General features: G+C 44.6%; 1 protein-coding gene and 1 pseudogene across 2 annotated transcripts in view; both read left to right on the top strand.

The window, feature by feature from the left end:
- The window catches only part of mRpL38 (mitochondrial ribosomal protein L38), a 57,419-nt gene that overhangs the window by 7,979 nt on the left and 27,898 nt on the right, over window positions 1–21,542 (top strand). For both annotated transcript variants that reach the window (XR_012824473.1, XM_075674858.1), the window contains exons 2-4: window positions 229–387; window positions 474–682; window positions 4,588–4,706. Coding sequence is in view for 1 of the 2 variants with exons in the window: in XM_075674858.1 (XP_075530973.1) it covers window positions 229–387; window positions 474–682; window positions 4,588–4,706 (487 nt within the window). In the remaining variant the exon portion in view is untranslated. The remainder of the gene's footprint in view (window positions 1–228; window positions 388–473; window positions 683–4,587; window positions 4,707–21,542) is intronic.
- LOC142567799 (U2 spliceosomal RNA) lies at window positions 1,578–1,759 on the top strand (annotated as a pseudogene).

Genomic DNA, 21,542 nt, shown 5'->3' with positions numbered 1-21,542 from the left:
TCTTTAGGTGAATTGTGTGGCTGCCGATAGCTTTCTGTCACATGTAACTTTACTTGCAAGCTCTTGAGGCCAGGCAACATAGGCAGTTAAATTATTTTAGGGTATCATATTGAAGTATAGTGTATAAAGTAATTGACCTAACTTATGGCTTGTCACTTATTGTTTCACATTTGAAAAGTTTGTGTTGTGTGTTATGTGCTGACCACTCTTTCATTTTTTGGCATGCAGCTCTAAATGCAAAAGATCCAGTATTTGAAGAACGAGTAAACATCGGTTTCAAGTTCACATCACAGAACATTAATAAACAAGAATGGAAAAAGCAGCAAAAAGTGCTTCAGGAAAACAAGAACAATTATGAGCTGGCTGAAAAATCACGTAGTGGGACTCGTAAGTACTGTTTGGTTATAAGTAGCAGTTCAACTAAATTATATGTGCTGACTTCTGGCTAACATTTTGTATTCAAATTATTTCAGTGAAAATACAGTATGAAGAAGCCAGGAAAGATTGGAGGAGTGCCCATGCACCAAAGCATGTAAAAGAGCTTGCAGACCACTATGGTGTCTTCAGAGACCTTTACGAGTTTGGATTTTTCCATCCTGTTGTTCCCATGGATATCTTATATGAGCAGAATGCAGAGTATTTCAGTCCTGTGTATTATGGCAACATCATTCTTCCTTCCGAGGTAAGTAGTTCCAGTCTTGAAACTTCAATTATTTATTGTAACTTCATCACTGATCAACAGGCAGAGAGAACTCCGTTGTGAACTGTATAAACATGTAAATAAACATGTCTTTCTGAACTCTTAAACATGTTGCACGACATTGTTTAACCATTTGAATGAGCCACTGTAAAGAATGAACTAACAACTTCAGATATTGTCATTGTTGTGCCTTTCCCCTGAGAGTACTCTTTCAGTTTGCACCACTTCGAGACCCTTCCCCTGAGAACAATTCAGTGTCATTCCACTCTATGAAGGTGGATGACCAGCAAAGCTGCGTATGTACTAGGCCCCTCAATGGCGAACTGTCCATTGCTGTGTGTCAAACGCCATATGCACATAAATGGAAGGCTGAGGCGTGACTAGCCACACCTCCACGATGTTGAGCCTCGGAAGATGATGAGGTACCGGGTGGTATACATACCCATGCATTTTTGAAAAGCATGGCACGACAACTTTTACTAATGAATCCCGGCGCGTAGAACAGACACGCACCTCATCGCACTCCGAGGGCACACACTGCTTCACCGCAGCCGAGGTGATTGTGCGTTGGTCGATGTCCTGTAGTCCAGTAATGGTTGTGAGGTCACTCAAAAACCACAAGCGGTCAAACACAACACAGGCTACACAAAATTTGTTTGTTCCCCACAAATTCCCTCTGAAACCTGGGCGTTGCAGTGGTGAAACATTCCAAGTTCATAGGATCGGGGCCACGTGAGCGGTTCACATTTCTTTCTGTCTCGTGGTCCTGGTGGGCGGCATGCTTACGGGATTGCCATCATGAGAGAGTGGAAAGAAAGGAAAGGAGATACGCAAGCACTTGGAATGCCGACAGAGAGAGGGTGGTGCGAATGTAGACATGGCTGACACAGGTCAAAGTGTAATATCTGTTCCTATCAGCTTCATATCTGATACGGGTTGTATTTGGACCTAAGATATTAAACTTACTTTGCAAGTTGGTGGTGGAGTACTTAAAGCCTGCTTCACCTCTGCCACGGGGTGGCACGGTGTTGCACTATCTTTGGGATTGGCCCACGTATGGGGAGAAATTCTTGACACATGCAATTTTTTCCAGCACCTAGCCATATACAGCTTTGCTGTAAAAACTTACCTGTAGGCATCATGCGACAGTTTTTATGCAATAAGCCGTAAGTAAAATAGGCATTTCATGAGTGCTATCTTGAACCTGCTGCTTGACAGTGTTCAAAGGTATACTAACGAGAAATATTAAATTCAGCTGGATTGGTAAATTATACTTGTAGAACTAAGGTCAACCTTACTATTAGTGGGTCCTTGGTAAACCAGAAAATTTAAAAAATAATGACTTGTCTGGATCCCAGCACACGCCGGCATTGTCCACCTGCACCTCACCAATCTCCATGAGGTTACACACTTCGTAGCACGAGGACTAGTCAACCCTGCTGGAGACGGTGCAGGTGTACCCGCAGGACGTGACCGCCTTACAAGATACAACGACCTTGTGAAGTCAATTTTATCTCGCAAGAACTTTCCCCACCCCTCACCGCAAGTTAAACAGAGCACAGGCAACCACCCTTCGCCTGTTACAGACCAATACATACCCCTCCCTCGCACGCTATCACATCATATTGGCCTCGAGCTCCACCACTGGAAAAGCTGGCGCCACCGTCGGCGTGACGTGATAGGAGGGATCACGTGGACATAGTGGCCGCGTCGGCTGCTTCGGGCGCGCCGAAGCGAGCTGAAAACGAGAGTTTAAATTCCCTCGTACGCCGCGGTCCTCATTTAGTGGCGAGATTTTCCCACTTCGAGTGTCTCCTTTACAACGCTTGAAAGCACTACAATAGGTAGTGGCTGCCTTTGAAGGCGCGCAACATGGTAGGCTACTGCTCGGTGCCGCAATGCCGGACGCACGCAACGGAGCACGGTGCCAGCCTTAGTCACACGTAGCCGCAGGACAAGAAGCTGTGTGAAGCTTGGCTCGCGAAACATAAAACCGGCAAACAGTCATCGGCTAGAACTCGGGTGTGCAGCAAGCACAGACGCGAGGAAGATTTCTGCTACGGCGCCCGGTCTGCGATGTTCTGAAAACGCGCACTGAGACGCTCGCCCGAGTCCGCTGCCCGACTAATGCCATGACGGTTTGGTCTATGAACTTGTCGATGCTATAGAAACTGGCAAGTTCAGTGGAGCGGAAAGGCAGCGGTAAGAAGCACATTTAAAAAAAGCATGGCATATGGTCATGTTTGTGTTATGAATTAATGCACTGGATTATAAAAAAGGAGCAACGCTGAGAACACCGATAAACATACAGTGCGACGCAGCTCGAGAAATAGTATTGAAAGGTCAAAGAATTTAGAAGAAAAAAAAAAGGTTGAATCATCGCGACGGCACATCACAGTCCCGTAGGCGTAGAAGTCTCTACAATGAAATTATTTTTGAACAGCTCTGATAGCGCCCACGCAACAATGGTTGCTTGTATACTGTCAAATGCTCATATTCTGCGGCCTAAAGCTCATGGCACGGTGCGAAAACGCACGCGCGGAGAAAGCGGAACAGTGCGCGGACAAGCAAGCAGACGCGCAGTCGGTCGCTGCGAATCTGCGCGATCGCTGCATTGAGGCTTCATTCTATTACGCTCCATTTAGTTAGACAAACACTATAAGAACATATTTCAGATAGTTTGCTCTCAGCGTTTACCTACCTTTCACGCAAGAAGTCGGTTCGGGAGACTCCATCGCGGCGACCGCGCGCAGTGGCGTTCACTGTACGTATTCGGTAAGGAGATAGCGTCTGTAAACGATTGTGTGCTTTCAGTTTGCCCAAGATTATTATTTAGACAGTAAGAAACTTCTCTCGTTTCGAAAGTACTTACAGTAATGTCCGGGAGAGCTCGCGCGTGTTGTTTTCAGTGAGCGCTGACAGCAAAACCTATGAGGAGCGCGCCACGTGATCCCTCATACTACGCCAGCGAGGCGCTTCCGATAGATGGCGACTCCGTAACTCCTCGCCGCCAATACCCCGACATCTACCCAAGCCAGACGTGCAAGATCTGTAAAACTCAATCAGCAACACTCCCCCACATGCTATGGGAGTGCAAACATCAACATCCAGACCTTAATCCCATGACCCTTTCAATGAGATGGCATGCCGCCCTGCGCAGCTCCCATCTCGACGACCGACTCTGGGCGACCCAGCAGGCCTACGAAGCGGCGAAGAGGCAAGACCTCGACGTCCCATCGTAGGAGGCCTATGCCCAGCTGACTAAACTGCTGGTTCTCATTAAAGTTCACTCTCTCTCTCTCTCTCTTGCCAGTGCCACCTTGAACTTCCCGCTCTTGCTCCAAGTGATGTCATGGATTTTGACCGTGCTTGCTTGGGACAAGCTAATTGTTTAGTAACAAACTATGATAGCATTACATTTTAAGGGTATCAGAAATTGAATCCAACTAGTTACGAGAATTTTTGCCGAACAAGAAAACAACACTTAAATGGTAAATAATGCACTAAAATTCGTGATGTTACCTTGATGTACTGGTAGTGCAGTTTGAGCGCGAAGTGGGAATAGGAAAACCTTAATCTTCATTTTCTACACTTCTAAGCAATCCTTTTCTCAAAAATAAGTCACCAGCGACCACTTCATCAGTCTAAAGTGGTTTGGTGTTGTGCTTTGGCATCCCTTTAAAGGGTCTCGCTACACATTTTCTTCAAAACTGAGCAAACTGGAGTGAGTGTGATGCCCCTTAGTAAAAATATTCCCACATAAATTTGTGTTCAGGACCTAATAGTAAGAAAGTAGGTACCAATATTTCAGTATCAAATCTTGAAAAAAAAATCAAGAGATGCTTGTAGATCAACACTGTAAAAGGGCCACTTATTTCTTGTTGCAGGCTGTAAAGGCCCCTACTGTTTTGTTTGATTCGGAGCCTGACACCCTTTGGACTTTAGTCTTGACAAGCCTGGATTCTCATTTACTAGAGAATGACAAAGAATATCTGCATTGGTTTATGTAAGTATATAGTGGCAACTCCTTCTGCTGAATGTTGCCACTGTGCTTATCTGCTAAAGCCAGGAATACAGTTGGCAAAGATTGTTTTGTGTAGCATTGTGCCCTGTGAAGCCCCATAAAAGGTATAAAAGTTTGCATTGCTTGTCATTGTAGCAGGGTTCCCGATTTCCTGCACTACACTCTGGCAACATGCATACCTGTGCAGTCTTCACAGGGGAGTAAACTAAAAGAGCACTAACTCGCCTGATAAGGTGGTAAAACTAATGTCTTCCAGATATTAGCTTTGTGGAGCAACACAGATGATGTGGAAATTTATTACACCAGTAGTTGCCATCCAGTGCACCCACTGTGCTTACTTAAATGCTGGCAACATTGTGGGCTCCCAGGTGTGCCAATGGTCCTGTTGTGCTGCTTCCCAGCTGCAATACATTTCTGTGACATGTTTCACTTAAGGCCATTCCAGTTCAATATATTGGCATGATCCAGCTGTCCAACAAGCTCTGTTCTTTCTCGCGCAATGGTTATTTTTAATTTCTGTCCTGGATGAACGGTGGTGCACATAGTTCGTGTTGAGCTATTTGCCTGCATTGACAATCATTTTTTATAGTTTCTGCACAATTTTTAGGTGAGTAACACCTTGACTTGCATGTCCAATACAATTATACAATTGCAGTATACAATACAGTTGCAATAAAGAATAATTGCATACGCTTATACAATTAAATTCAACTAAATATGCGATTTTATGGTAAGTCAGTACTTCAAATGAAGCACTCTTTGTCGCTGTGTAGAGAAGGGTCATTGTCTTATGGATCTGATTTCACAGTACTTTTCTGAGGCCTTCTGCTTACCAGCAGGGCTGAAGTTGGTTCTTGTGTATTTAGACCTGAGCAAGATCCAGCCAATCAGTTGCCGGCCAATTTCCCGGCCCTCGCGTGGACCGAAAAAATTGAGCAGTCTAAAAAATTCGTACAGAAAAAAAAAAAGTTAGGTTTGAAAAAATCTCTAATAATGCCCTGCCTCATACTATGCTTGGAGGCAATCAGGCTTGCTTGGATTTGCGCAAGAGTGACGTCATGTCCGCATACAGTCGACAAGAGCGGCAACGCATTGGCCATCTCTGCCAACAGAGTTTGCCATGGAGATTGAAGAAACAAGCCATGTTTCTTCGCACCACTTGGCTCTCGTGAAGGCGCAGGAGGTGGTGTTGATCACACAAATGCGAAGCCGCACAAACACAAAGATGCGATGTCTCCAAGACACACCTCAGGAAATATAGCAAACGAAACTTTAGAGGGGGGGGGGGGGCAAGAAAAAAGTCTGATTCCACATTAAGTGATTATGACAACAGTGCTGACCGAAAAAAGAAGTGCCATCCCCTGGAGCATTTTGTCACCCAAGGGAGGCCATAGTCTCCAAGACCAGAGGATGGTGCACACTCTCTATTCGTCACTCTCTATTCGTCACTCTCTATTCGTCACTCTCTATTGACAGCCTGCGGCTCCCATTCATGGAAGCTTTAGAGTGGACCACTGGAAACCAAGCCAGTGGAAAATCAAACATGGTGGTCTTTAAGATTGGATAGTGTGGCTAGGAACAAGCAATTTAGTCCGAAAAATCGAACTTTGGCGCTTAAGTTAGGTTGAACAATCAGTCACGAAAATGCATTAGATCTAGGGGAACCCTGACAGTGCACTTAGAAGTATGGAATATCCATCAAGTCCAAATTTTTTGTCTGAAAAATCCACCGACCTATGTATGGGCTTGTTTGCCTGCATGTACAGGGTGCTGCATATTTTGCTCTGTATGGTCGAAAAAAGTTTTTTTTAATTATATATAGAGAGAGAGAGGTTGTACACCACTTAAAGACAAACTCCTAGCACTCCTCGGACAGGAATGCTTTAACAACAAGGGTGTAAGTTCTTGCATTGCTGAAACAACAATGTTTAATCTCTCACGAAGGCTTTTCATGGCTAAGGCAAGCCGCCACTTCGCATCAAATTATGCTGTCGTCCTTATGCTATCTTTAAATATGATACCTGTTAAAAAAACTAAAATTTCATTAAAGAGTTGGTGCATTTACGTAATGTCTGTCGATGACCTAGCTGGTACTTGACTTGTACCTAGACTTGTTGCATCCCAGGTAACAGTGGAGATCACCGTTGTTATCCAGCCAGATCTTCTAGTGAGTGGTACGGCCACGGCTATGCATGGAAGAGAGCGGACACTATTTTGCAAGTCTCCTATCACTCAGTTGCACTTTTGCCGTTGTGCACATGCTATATTATTCTAGATTTAAAAATACAGGAACAAAGCTTTGTGCTAGAACTTCGATAGTATATGATGCTAGGTTCACTCACCTTCGGTGACCTGCTGTCCGACTTGTTTGAACAGATGTTTAAAAGTAACTTGCAATCATGGTATTGTAGTCATGACGCGACGCTTATTGTTATTTCACCACACTTGGGCATTGACGAGGCACACAGTCCGAAGCAGCGCGACTTCCTATTTAGAAGCCTCTGTGAAAATTACGGCATCCGTAGTTCACATCAAAATAAGGGCCAGTAGCTCGGAGAGATTTGAAAGTGTAGTGTCTCCTGACACCCGTCTATTGTTTAGTTAGGATGGGCTCTGCACAGCAAGCAGTACATGTTACGACGGACTAGGTGAGCCTCAGCTGGGCAACTGGCCACGGCCGTCTGGTGTTGAGCTAGCAAGCAGTGATTAGATGCTCTCCCTATGTCCATAATTATCCGCCAACTTTGTTCTTGATGACATTTATGCGCTTGCCCCCCCTCCTCGTTTTCATCACCCCACTCACCTTCCTAAAATTCTTTTCCGTTAGTCACTGTCACTCTTCAACATTCACTTGGTTGTTGAGCGGCGTGACGGCCACTACCATTACTATATTTCTGTTTTTGTCAAAGTCTTCGAAGGACTTCGAAGATGCAAGCTGCTGCCGCGATGATGGAATTATAAGCTTGTGTTGCCGCCTACCGGCAGCTACAGAAAGCAGCCAATTAGGGAGGTTTGCCGCGTGTTGTCCGCTCCTGAAACATACGACTGCCCTCCCTGAAACGCTGTCTGCAGCTGCCGGCAGCAGCCCGCATCCCCATAAGTACAGGCAAATTTGCATTTTTTCCTTAAAAACCAGGTAATCAACTGTGGCAAGTGTTTGTTACACTGAGCAATGTGGACTCCAACATGCTATCTTTCTGCGTAATTTCAGCAAGAACAGTGCAATGGTGAGCCCAAAACATTTCTTCAAACATACGCAGCTAAATATGCAGCACTCTGTATTCAGCCTGCTTAGTCCACGACGCTGCACCACCCCTACCCCAAACTGGTGTCCGGCCATGTAAAATGTGTGTGTAGGATATGCATGGCATATACTAGCAGGGTGATGATTGTTAGAAGTGTGTAATTTATTGTTAGGTTTTAAATATTTGCATCGCTGCAGATCGCAGGGGCACTACTTTTCAAGTTTGGAGCCACCTATGACCATTTTACGTAGAATGGGCGAGTGATGTCACTCGGCCAAGTGATCTGATAGGCTTCCTATGTGACATATTGGCAATACATGAAGCATGCTCCACCATTAAGCTTATTTTTAACCGCATAGTTATTTGTGTCCCTTTAAATATAAGTACACAAATGCAATAAATGTAGAGGTTTCTTCAAAACAATCGCACATCTTCCCCTGAGAATGTGGATTTTCTGCTATGGCTGTTGTTTGTACATGTGCATTTGCATACACATGCAAGGAAAAGAGTGGAATAAAGAGTTTCTTCCTAAACTCTGGGGTTTGTGGAAGCTTTGAGAGGCTACACAGAGGAAGGTGAGGGGAGACAAAACATGCGACATATCATCATCATCATCAGCTTATTTTATGTCCACTGTAGGATGAAGGCCTCTCCCTGCGATCTCCAATTACCCCTGTCCTGTGTTAACCGATTCCAGGTAGCGCCCGCGAATTTTCTAATATTATCGCCCCATCTAGTCTTCTGCCGTCTTCAACTGCGGCTATACCCGTTTTCTCTGATCCAAACCACTCTCTTTGTCTTTTAGTATGCCTAGAATTCTTCGTACTCCTCTCCTCTCTCTTCAATGCCATGTGGGCAGCTGGTTATATTCAGTATTTTTGAAAGAAGCAATTGTATTTCCTATACTTAAGCAAGGCGAGCACATGGCTTTAGCTAGCATTCACAGACCAATATCTTTGACAAGTTGTGTGTGCATTATGCAAAATAGAAGTGAGGCGTGCAGACAGGACACAAGAGTAGAGAAGTGGACAACACGAACGCTATTTGAAAAAATGGGGAACCAGCGCCTTATGCATTTTTTTGGAAGACAACAAAACACGAGATACTCTCCAATGCGGCTTCATCGAAGGGAGGTTGATGATAGACCATCTTGTCTGCATTGGGGATTCCTTCATACAAAGTTCTTTCTTTCAGTATTTCTTGATTTAGAAAAAGCATGACACTGCATGGCGCTTCAGGATTCTCGGAGATATTTGCGCCATAGGTGTCCATGGTAGCATGCTAAATACAATCAAAAGCTACCTGTTGAACCGTACCTTCCGCATAATGGTTGGCCAGGCTTTGTCCAGGTCTTTCACCCAAGAGACTGGTGTTTTGCAAGGCGGCGTTAACCGTACACTTTTCATTGTGAAAATGAATTCTGTGCGCACAGGTATTCTACATACAGTCGAATCTCAATAATTTGAACTCGAAGGGGCCCGAAAATTTGTTTGAATTGAAAGAAGGACCTGTTCTTGAAGTATTTGTGCGCCATAGCACGAACGGCGCGAGTTGTGAAATATTGTGGCGCACAAGCACCACAGTGAGCGAGGACCACAAAACTGCCCACGCTGACCAACGCTTGCTTCCCAATAATAGACAGTTTAGTATAGCGTAGGCTATACCATTGCGTACGCTAAAAAATAGCGGGTCGTCACTGCGCATGCGCTGAACGCTAAACGAAACAGCTGGTATAGCGGGCGTACGCAACGCAAACGAGTTAGCGTTAGCGTTTTTGCGTGGTTTGGGGAGTTTGCGGGAAACATGGCGGCGGTCCCGGCTGCCCGCTTCGAATTAAATTTGGCATTGCTTTTGTACAATGCACTTCGTTCGTAGCAAATGACTATGTAAACGGCTTTCGCTTAGTCTCAGGCCGCTTCGACGACAGAGTATTATGGATAACCTCGTGGTGTTTTAGAGATCGCGTCTCGTTTCGAACGAGTCGAAGCCTAACGAAAGAAACAGTAGAAATGTCAGCGCCACCTATCGCTACAGGCGCGAAATAGCCGCAATGACGGCATATGGCCTCTGAGATCCGAAGATATTGCCGGTAAACTAAAATTGTAGAAAACGTGCGCTGCTTAGCATACGCTATATTATAGCGTACGCTAAACTAAAACTGTCTAATGGCAGAAAACAAAACTTCAAGGAGTGGGCTAAGCTGGCGCCGCCAGCTCTGGCGCGGAGGCTGTCGAAAATGAGGGAGTTGAAAGGGAAGGCGAGGGGAGCGTAATTGCGAGGAAGGAAATGGATTTGTTTTCCAGCCAGCTTGTTGGATGGCGCTAATTACCTCTGCCACCGAAGCAGCGGAGTTGCTTCCCCTGCTTCCCTCTACATGCTCGTGTGTTCTTTCTTTCGTTTGTTGATAGATCGCCGCTATGTTTACCTTCTTCGTCCTGCTTGCTTAATGCGAATCATGTCTTACCAAGAGGACAAAGTCGTTGCTGCTGATCACAATCCCAAACAGAAGGGTGTGCTCCCTTCTCTTGCGGCGTCGCTGCGTTCAAAAGACCTGGAGAATGAGGCACTGGGTACGGAGGTACTGAGGCCTTCGCATCCTTGTATTCAGGGTATGGTTCGTCTTACAAAATCGGATGTGGCCCATTGTCTTCAACAACCTTTCCATCGGGACATCTCGGTTGAGACATGTCATTGTATAAAAACATGCCCTAACGAGTCCAACCAACCCAACCAAAACAAGCGCGAGCGAGAGCTGACTCGAGCAGACGATAGTGCTAAACAAGCAGTCCGGCTGAACCAGACGCAAGCATGAATAGAGCAGTCGTGTCGGTCGTGATACCAGTTTCTTGCATGTACGTCACTGTAAGGGCCACTCTTATTCGTCTCCTCCACTCGCAGCGAGCCACGAAAAATTGGCCCAGGATCTATCCCTCCCGCGGCGCATGTTTTGCCACTAGTGTGACTGGGGCATTATGGTGCAACGCAGAAACGGCGACCTTGCCATTTAAGAGAGGGTAAAATTTCTGCCACTTTTTTTCACGCACGGCGTTGAGGGGTTTCATGTAAGCTTTTCCTCTATGGAAGTGTCAGAGCAGTGCTGGCCACGTGATTTGGTGCGCTGCTGAGAGCATTGTCGGAGCTTGGTATGTTCAGATTAACCGTCGCAAATGCTTGTGCGTACGAATTACAGGGCGTTCTCACCCATTGGAATACACAACTTTGATAGGACCACAGTGTCAGTTCGAATAAACCGGAAGTTCGAATTAAGTGTGTTCGTATTAACGAGATTCAACAGTACTATGTTATACTCTGTAGGTGTAGATGACATGCAGATTTGCTTTAAATCATGCAATCTTGCTATTTGCAAATGACGTGTCCAGCCTGGCCTGGCAGTCATTGACTTTGGGACCCTCGTCTGCATACTATTTGTTGTTTACTTATTGTTTTTGGAATGACGAATAAACTGAAACTGAACTGAAAAAAAAAAGTAATGTGGCTAAATGGGCTCATGAAAACAATTTTAGTTTGAACCTACAGGAATGTGTACTTCTAATAAACAAAGAGAGGAATTATTTCATGCGCTACTATTTAGCTTTCTGGAAGTAGTCTACCTGTAAGTAAAGAACACTGATTTCTTTGCATCATTTTAGACTCAAAACTTACTTTCATTCCCCATATTAAATACTTGAAGGTTAAGTGTGTTAGGGCAATGAACCTATTGAAGCTTCTCTCAGATACATGGGGCATTGACAGGAAATGCCTCATGAACCTGCACAATTAAGAGCCTTATAGGATCATGATTTCACTACCGCGCTGTAGTTTATAACTCTGCTACACAGAGTGTGTGGAAGATGCTAGACTGATTCACCATCTACGTATCTGACTAGTGACCGGTGCATTCAGAACAAGCCCGATACACAGCCTCTATATAGAGTCAAATGAGTGGTCACTGCATTTTCAAAGGGCATAATAAAAGTTATATATACTTCCTGAAAGTCAGTTCTAACTGTGGACACTCGCATTGTTCTATCATAAACAATACATCTGCCACACTATTTCGCAACTGACCCTCAGTGAGAGATTCTTTCTCACTTTGTGTGAGGAGGCCGAGTGAAGAAATGGGTGTTGCACTTCTGAAACATCGCCTAATGCTTCAAGTACAGATGCTGGTTGAATGTGACACATTTTGTCAAGGTAACAAAGTATTCCCCTAAGGCACACATTTGAGTGCACTTTCTAGAAGTGCAGGCGAAGTCTCGTGACCAGAGTATTACACTGACACGTTTAGGTCACATGCCAATGTGTCCCATGCAGCACTAGGGCCATCTTTCTCTGAAACAGACATTCAGCACACTGAAATAAGTATATTTACAACTGAGGCTTATGCAGTACTGTCATTAGTGAAACATATCAAGAAAACAAAGTTAGAAAAAGCCATATTTACTGATGCTATAAGTGTGGTTGAATATCTAATGTTGCTCTGTAAATGTAAAAATTCTGTATTAAATGATCTTTGTGCACTCCTCTGTACTACATACATTTCTAACGAGTATGTAACAATATGCTGGGTGCCAGGACACGGAGGCATTGATGGCAATGTGCTAGCAGACGAAACCGCCTCATCCACGTTTCCATTTCTTCCATAGCTATATCCACCATAGACTTAAAGCCCCTCATTTATAAGAAACTAAGAGGCTATTGGCAATGCTTGTGGGATGCCAAAACTTCTTATAAACTCCATCTAATCATGCCACAGTTAGGAATTTCGTCACCCACAATAATATCATAATAAACCAGTGTCTCCTTCTGTTGCCTGGGTATAGAGTTCACACATGGCACACACAATTACTTACTCACTGGCGGCAAACTTCCTCTATATGGTAGATGTGGTGAAAGGCTGACCATCGACCACACCTTTGTGGAGCGTAGGAAAGCAGAAACTGAATGGAAAAAGCACCTTCTGCAAGCCTATCGACACCATATCACCTTGCGTATGGCATTACTTCTAGGCCCAGAACTGTTGTTTGATATGAAGACAGTTCTAAATTTCTTAAATGATGTCTTGCTACATGTTATTAGCCCAGGAGTATCGTAGCGTGTTCTCTCACCAGAGGGTGCTGCTGCGATACTAGTTTTATAGAGCACATGCCTCTGGGCTCTTGTGAGGCGGTAGCGCTACTGGTACTTGCTCATCATAGCATATCAAGGCTCTGCAGACATACATATTATAGTCGTACCACACCTTACTCTCATGTTATTTTAATACCTATTTATTTTATGCACTTTACAGCGACTGATTTTTAGGCCCTTTTACAGCCATATTACATCTACCTATTGCACTTCATCTTTCCATCTCATTGACGACTCATTGACAACACATCACCACTTGCATAGCACTCGGCCATAAATGGCCCTTGTGCCACTAAACAGCACACATCATCATCATGACAGTGCAGTCGGAAATCATTCTCCGTGCTTCTGATCTACATGTACTGCAGTTTTACTGGTTACTTCTTGCTTCCTGTAGTTAAAGGATGATCACCCTCAGCCACATGAAGCATGTCATTCTGCCACTGCTCACCTTGAAGTTCATTGTTTAGGTTCCCTCATTTTTTTGCAAGTCCGCAGGCCTTGTTCAGTATAATTTCAACTGATGCAGCTCAGTGCATCTTACTGATAGCCTTCAGCTCTTTGTGCTGCCATCTCTAATAGCGGATGTGTACTTCGTACATGTCGAAGTGCCTTCCTGGTGCACTGCTGCCATTCTCCAAAGCATACTGAACACTTTGTGCTTGAAGGTGGTGGTGTAGCTTGCATTGTGGTGGTGTGGCTTGCTATTGCAACACGCGCCAGTGTTGTCTGGTCACTTCAAGCACTTGTCAACATGACGAATGGCTTGATTGAACTGACAAAGAAAAAAATGAAGGAATGCCAGCTTTCTGTAGATGGCACTACGAAACATGCAGCATCTGTGGTTGGCCATTATCGTCATTTAACAAGCCCGCACATAGTAAACAGAGTACTCTTCATACCACCAATTCTAACTTTATTCTCTTCTGCTCCACTGTGGATTCTGTCTTGTCTTCAACTGCCCGAGCACACTTCACATCAGTCAAAATTGAAATCAGGCCACCACTCACAGTGCCAAGTTGATAGCGTGGTCATTATGCGAGTAAAAAAATATCCATTTGAGTGACTAATTAACCCTTTCAGTGTCTTTTTTTTTTTTTTTTGTCGGAGGCGTTGCATCCCTAGCGTTTTTTTTTTCATAAATATTACAAAAACGAACACTACAGTTTATTTTTAGTTGTGCAGAAATAAAAAAAAATGACATCAATAATGGCAGTTGCTCTTTCGTTGCGGTCCCCACATTCCTATCTGACAAAAAGAATGTCAAAAGGAACATGGTGGGACAGACATGGAGAAGCGTACTGGTACATCAGTGACGCTGAAAAAGTTAAGGGTGTGCATTCATTATGTGAGTAAATGCAGTAGACTTTTGTTAATTTGATTCCGATTAATTAGATTTTTTGGTTATTTCATGCCCGACCAAAAGACCTGGCCAGTACCTATGCATTTCAATGGGCCCAAGCTTTCGTTATTTCGCTCCTAAAATTAGCTTTAACTGGATAATTCAGACTTGACCAGGCATAAAGTACTTGGCTGACCCCTATGGTGACCCCCAGTTACGACACCTTTAGCGACAGTATCTGTCTCAGTGGAGCTTAGAGGACAGTGAATGCATTGAACCCATGTGAAATCTCCCATCGAAAACTGCTATTTTCAGCCTTCCTTAGAAAGGTTTTCAAGCATAAACCGTAGCTCACACTGTCTGATTAAGGTACTTATGTGATTGTAGCACTCAAATTTTTTTTTTCAAAAAAATTGGCCGGAAAATTGTCTGTGCGGTGCAGTGGAATCCAAAACCACCTTTGCGGCATTTGTATGCTTTACCGCGTAACACAAATGTACTGCGGCGAAGCTGACTTAAGAAAACCATTTGTCATTGTGCAACGCATATTAGACACTTGCCATAGGTGAAAAGTTTTCATTTTTCCAGGAGGGGGGCTGGGGCTCGACCAGCTTTCCGAGCCACATGCGTGTGTGTGTGTGTGTGTGTACACACACACACACACACACACTCATGGTACATACATGTATACATATGTAATCTTGCATACACATGGAGTTCGGAAAGCTAGTTGGGTTCCAGCCTCCCCCCGACTCCCGGAACAATAAAAGCTTTCCTCTTATAGCAAGTGTGTGTGTGTGTGTGTGTCTATACACATACACACATACTTGGCTATCACTGATACTGCAGCCTCTTCTACTCTTCTTTTTTTTCTGTGAGTCCGAGTTTAAGCACTGCTGCACATGACTGCTGTTGATTCCGATTTCGAGTGAATCCGGCTTGGCCTCATTTTGGTTACTGAGTGAATTATACAGGGTGCTCCAACTATCATGCACTAAGATTTTAAAATAGAGCAGTAGCGTTACTCCAGCTGCCAGTAATCTTTTGTTACTGAGATTTGTTTTGGTAATTGCAATAATTATCTAACTCAAAGTACTGTCCTAATTATCAGTGTCAATGGAACATTTATCGACACCCTCTAATAGCATCTAACTGCGGTGCTTTCAGTTATGTACTAATTGCGTGCAATTTTTTCTGACTGGCAAAGAAACCCCACAAAATATGTGACAGCGCTCCCACCCACATCTCAAAGCAGTGCCCTCAAATAAGCTGATTGAAAGCAACTGCATTGCCTGTCGCAAACCCGAAGAGACAGCCCATCACCTTGATAATGGTACGGAAGGAGCACCAACAGCAGGTCTTGCATTTCGCAGCTATTCCTTCCTCTCATTTCTACGGCACACTTATTATCAGTCTCTCAAGGCCGACTGATCACACTGATAACGAAAGTTTCTTGATAATGTGGCTGAAGCGTCACTCTGACCAAGCATGAAATGCGAAAAGCAATGTAATAGGCGTAGAATGTTTTGAAATCCCAGCTCTACTTGCACCACATCAAAAGAGTGCACGCGCCTATATTTCGCACCAGAAACTTGCTTTGGACCAAAGCCAAATTAAAGTGACAGTTTTATTTTTTATGAAAGTGTATGCATGCTGAAAAAACAAGTTTGTGGCACAAAATAAAAGCGAAACAAACAGACTGAGAAGCGACCCGCGTGTAGAGAAAAGGCAGAATGATGCGTTCATTAAAGAAAATATACTACTTCTAAATAAGCTGAGGTGGCTATCAGGATGCCTGCAAAAAAAAAAATAATAATTGTTCCCTTATTACCTATGAATTCGTAAGCCCTGCTGAACACCAGCTGGTGCCTAGAGGACGTGTTCAAATAGGTCTCCTTCTGCAGCCTCGCAGTACTGAGCCCGCTTTATCGCATCTTCAGTGGCTTTCTAGATGACTGATGCTAGAATCCTATGGCAGGCATCCGTTACCCTTGCCTTGAGCTAATCTGATGTCAGTCTTGATCATGTAAGCGCAATCTTCCACATAACCCCAAAGAAAAAAATCGAGTGGAGAGAGGTCAGGTGACCTAGCCAGCCAATGGACAGGCCCGTGCTTTCCAATCTACTACGCATGAAAAGGAGCATCCAGCCAGTTTCATGCTCAGCTGCTCCCCATCTTGCTGATGCCACAGATGTGGACGACGCGACAGTGGAACTTCGCTGAGAAACTCATCAACCAATCCTTCAAGGATTTCGTCCATGTAACGCTGTCCAGTCATTTTGTGATCTAAGGTGGGACAGATTATAGCACTGGCATGAATTCTTCAGCTCACATTGTATGACCACTGGCACTAGTGCCGATTGGGCTTTATCCAGTGTGGATTGGAGTCACTTCAATAGCGTGCATTATGCAAATTTACCTGGGCGTTTCTACAAAAATTGGCTTGATCTGTGCACATGATGTTGCTTAAAAAGGCAGGCGACTCATTGGCTTTTGTGAGGAACCGATTCAGTAAATCAAGACGATTTTGTAGGTCCTTATCTTTCAAGCCTTGGTGCAGGTTAAGGTGGCACGGGTGAAAGGTCAAGTCATTTAGAATCCTCCAAACCGATGACTTGGAAATTGGCACCTTGGCGACCACACCCCACACGCTAGCATGAAGGTTTGAGGCCATAAATGCTAGATCATCCGTGCGTAGGCTAAGACTCAAAGATGGAGTCCTCCGCCGCTGTCTCTAGAAGCTGCTGTTTTGTCTCAGGTTTTCATAATTTCTGATGATAGTGGCATTTGGTCTACCACCGCACATCCATGACTGATATATATTTGCGGCCTTGCTCTTGTTGCCATTTGTAGCTCCCAAGGCAAGGATCATGTTTTCCATCTGCTCATTAGAGAAAGACATGGCGACTTGGACGAAACAAAATATTCCTTCAAACATTTGCACTATGTTGTCAGTTCGCTTTTGTGGTGATAGGTTTTATGGCAAAAAAAAAAAAAAAACATCCATGCACTTTATCTACACTAAGACAACAGCTATTGCAGCTTGTTTCCAACTAACACCAAAGGCAACGTGTTACTTTGGCAGGGGCACAGCAGATATGGCACTGGCTTAATTACAATGTGTTTCTTTTATTTCGTTTTGGCTAACTCAGAGGGAGCCTGTTTGAGGGCACTGCTTTATGATGGTGGGAGTGCAGTCGCATGGTATTCTTCATATTTGACAGGGTCTATTTATGAATTGTAAAAAATTAGTACGCGATTAGTATGTCGCTGAAAATACCTCAATTAGATGTTCCTTAACTGTGCCTACAAATGCCTCATTGACACTCCATATAATTTAGGGTAGTACTTACAATGACCTAATTAAATATCAGTAACGAAAAAATTACTGGCAGCTATTCCACTGTACTGGAAACAATATGCATTATATTGCTACGGAACAGTATTTGCGATCACGAAGAGGTGAGCAGTGGGAAGACTACGACGATGATTAGAGGGTAGCATGGGCCGTTGCCTCTTGGCCAAGTGCGGTGTATTTCCCTGTGAATATACTTGTATATAGCTTTTCGTCTGTGTCTTCCTACATAACATATCTGGTGGAGGTGGATGTTCCCTGTACCTTGTCACGGAGCTTCGCAGTGGACGGTACGTCGAGCCTTCCTTCATGGCTCCTGGAGACAACTCAACTCCGCCGGCTCCAACACCTGCTGTCACTTCGATGACCTACATCACTCTCCCCGCTCCCCGTGATCCTGGCGTATTCTCGGGCAAACATGGGGAAGACGTCGAGGACTGGATTAGCCTGTACGAACACGTCAGCCGCAATAACCGGTGGGACCCTACTATCATGCAGTTATAAAAAAGCGCTGCCGCCTGGAACTCGCTAAAAGCCGACGTATTGACCAGCGGTTTGCCCATCTGCCCAACACCCCAGCGACATCTTCCTGTGCCGACGCTCCTCGTCCCAACAACACTGGTGATGCTACCAGGATCGTCCGGCGTGAGATCGAGGCCGCCTATCCGGCTGCCTTCAACTCCAGCCCCACCAACGCACCTGCAGTCGCAGTTTCCCTGATCCAGGCAGTTGTCCACCAGGAGTTCGAAAACATGGGTCTTCACAACATCTGCTCGGTCCATTGCCCTGATACCCACCCGGCTTCTTCGATTCTGCCTCGTCCCGCATCTTCTTACTCACCACGTTTCCGCAACCCATCTGAATGGCGCACTGCTGACGACAAGCCCATTTGTTTTCACTGCCATCGAATCGGGCACATTTCTCGGCACTGCCGCAGTCACTGGAGTTCCCCGACCTGGTCTACTTATACTGCTTACTCTCGCCCCCCAGGTGGCCCTTCTTGTCCCTATGCCGCATGCTCCGATAATGCCGCCACTGATTCTCCTGCGCCGAACCGCCCCTATTCTTGTTCGCCTTCATTCCAACGATGACAATCTCGCTCTCCCCAGCCCCGTCGCTCCTATTCGCCGACTCCCTTCGGACGCCGCTCCCAGCCGGAAAACTAGACGATGCAGCACCTCAAGGTGACGCTGCATTGCTTCCTATGATGCCAAATCCTCTACTGACGTTGTCCACTCATGTGAACCTTCTCGACGTGCAAGTCGACGGTGTTTCTGTGTCTGCTCTTATAGACACTGGGGTGCATTTGTCGGTAATGAGTGCTGACCTTCGTAACCGGCTGAAGAAAATAATCACATCCGCCACGACGCCTGTTGTCCGTGACGTCGATGGCGGAACAGCCCCCGTAATTGGTATGTGCGCTGCCCGCGTCTCCTTTGCCGATCGCTCCACTATCGTGCTATTCACAGTCATCACGCACTGTCCCCACGACATCACCCTCGGCTTAGACTTCCTCTCCGCACATTCTGCTCTCATCAATTGTTCTGCCAGTGCTCTCTGCCTTGATCTGCCTGCTCTGGATTCCGCAGAACCACACCCCAGTTGCCTTAGTTCCGTCGACCTCGTTCGCTTGCCACCTTCGGCACTAACTTACGTTGACTTAGTGTCATCCCCACCCATCCCAGACAGTCACTACATCGCGGCTTCTGTGCAAGACGTCCTCCTTACAAATGGGATCACAGTACCTCATACAGTTTTATCTATTACAGCGAATTGCGTCTGCCTGCCAGTGGTCAATCTTGGCTTGACGACAAAGTACTGCCACGCGGAATGTCTCTGGCCCAGCTTTGCTCATTCGAGGATCACTCGGTAGCATCTATTGCAGTAGATGACAATTCAGCCGATCCTCCTCTACCATCGCAGTCGGCAACTTGTACCATCGCCGACTTACAGAAAATGATTGCGCCCGAGATGCCGTTCGAGCACGCTCGTGCGCTCTACCGCGTTCTGTTTTCCTACCACAATATTTTTTACTTTAACGATCGTCCTTTGGCCCAAATTACAGCTGTTAAACATCGCATTAATACCGGCGATGCCCCCCCTATTCATCGCCGCCCGTATCGAGTGTCACCGGCTGAGCGTCAAGTTATTCACGCAGAAGTTTGCAAATACTGTTCCGTAGCAATATTTTCTTTGAGTAGTGCTTGCAAGTGATGATGTTTCCGTCCCTAATAAATGTTATAAATTATTAGAAATGTTTTTTTTTTCATGGGTTGTTAGCATTGTTTACTGGAAGAAGCAATACTGAGACACATATCATTCATGTGCATTTCACACGACATTGATAAAAGACTCTGCCGAAGGGGTCACTGCAGTCTGTAGGTTTTTATCAGGGTCACAAAAAGCATGCAAAGCAATTTGGAGCTAGATGAACATAAACATATTCATTCTCTAGGCATAGGCTATCCATACCTTTAGAAATAATTGTTAATTGGCTACCTCCTTTCAAAAATATAATGAAGTTTGTCCTGTGTATATATTTAAATATTGTGTATGTGCATTGTGCTAACAGTGTAAATTTAAAATAATGAAGTGAGAAAACAGGGATGAGGCAGCTGCCGCTGGTGCTTCTTATGCGCTTATACTCTTATTGTCACTGTCAGGATTTGCAGAAATGAAGCAAAAGTATGAATTAAAAGCCATCCAAATCCGCGGCAACAATGATGTCGCAAGTTATTAGCCACAATAAAAGTTTAAGTGAAAAGGTCGAGGCAAGTGAAAAGAAACCTGAAATGATGTTGAAAAAGCTCTGGTAATGACACGTTAGTTTTCTAATTTGGACACAAAGTGGGTGTATACTTCATTCATGAGAATGTTAGTATTGGGGCATATAATGTCCAATGAATCAGCAGTGTGTTTTGATGTTGTCTCTGCATCTTCTTTAATTTGACCCGCCGGATAATTCAATCGATTTCGTCGGTCTCGTCAGCGTCGAATTAATGGAAGTCGACTGCAGCAGTGTTGAATAAGTGATTTTATCATTGGTTAAACAGTTTGATTGCTTTTTTCGCCATGTCTGTTTTACATTTCCACTGCTCATTTCCTACTTATGTATGCTGGTAGTGGGAATTAAAAAAATACATTTGACTGACATTTTATTTGTGCCAAATTGGCCATTTCGGCCATCCAGCACTGTTCCAGTGTCTAGTGTGTTCCATCAGAAAAATAACTGCCCACTGTTGCTGTATTGTGTAGCCTCAAAAAACTTGCCGGCTTGTCATTAAACTTGTCATAAAAAAAAGTCACAGTTTTGCCCGAAAGGCGAAACACCGATTACAATAGAAAATTAGTATATAGCTATACGAAGTAAGGATAGTAATTTTATCAGCTGTGTAAACTTGTAAACATTAGCTTACTAACTAAATTAACAATGATATGATGTGTAAGCGCAACTGAACGAGGACATAGGAAGAAACAGATACACAGAGACAGTACTCTCCATGTGTGTGTGTTTCTTTCTACGTCCTTGTTCAGTTGCGCTTACACATTCTATCATGGATTCAAACGAACTAGCCCATCAAGGTGTTTTAATTAAATTAACAAACACGGTGTCACATGCGGACAGGTAAGCATGAACTTATCTCGCTTGATGAGTGCGAAAAATATAAAAATGCTGGAGTGAGGAATTGGGGCAGCAGCAGCGATTGAATTGACATTCTTGCATCTCTTGCTTCAACGCGAACGA

This window comes from Dermacentor variabilis, chromosome 1 (genome assembly GCF_050947875.1).
Source record: "Dermacentor variabilis isolate Ectoservices chromosome 1, ASM5094787v1, whole genome shotgun sequence".
NCBI lineage: Eukaryota > Metazoa > Arthropoda > Arachnida > Ixodida > Ixodidae > Dermacentor > Dermacentor variabilis.
This window is presented reverse-complemented; position numbering and strand designations above follow the sequence as displayed.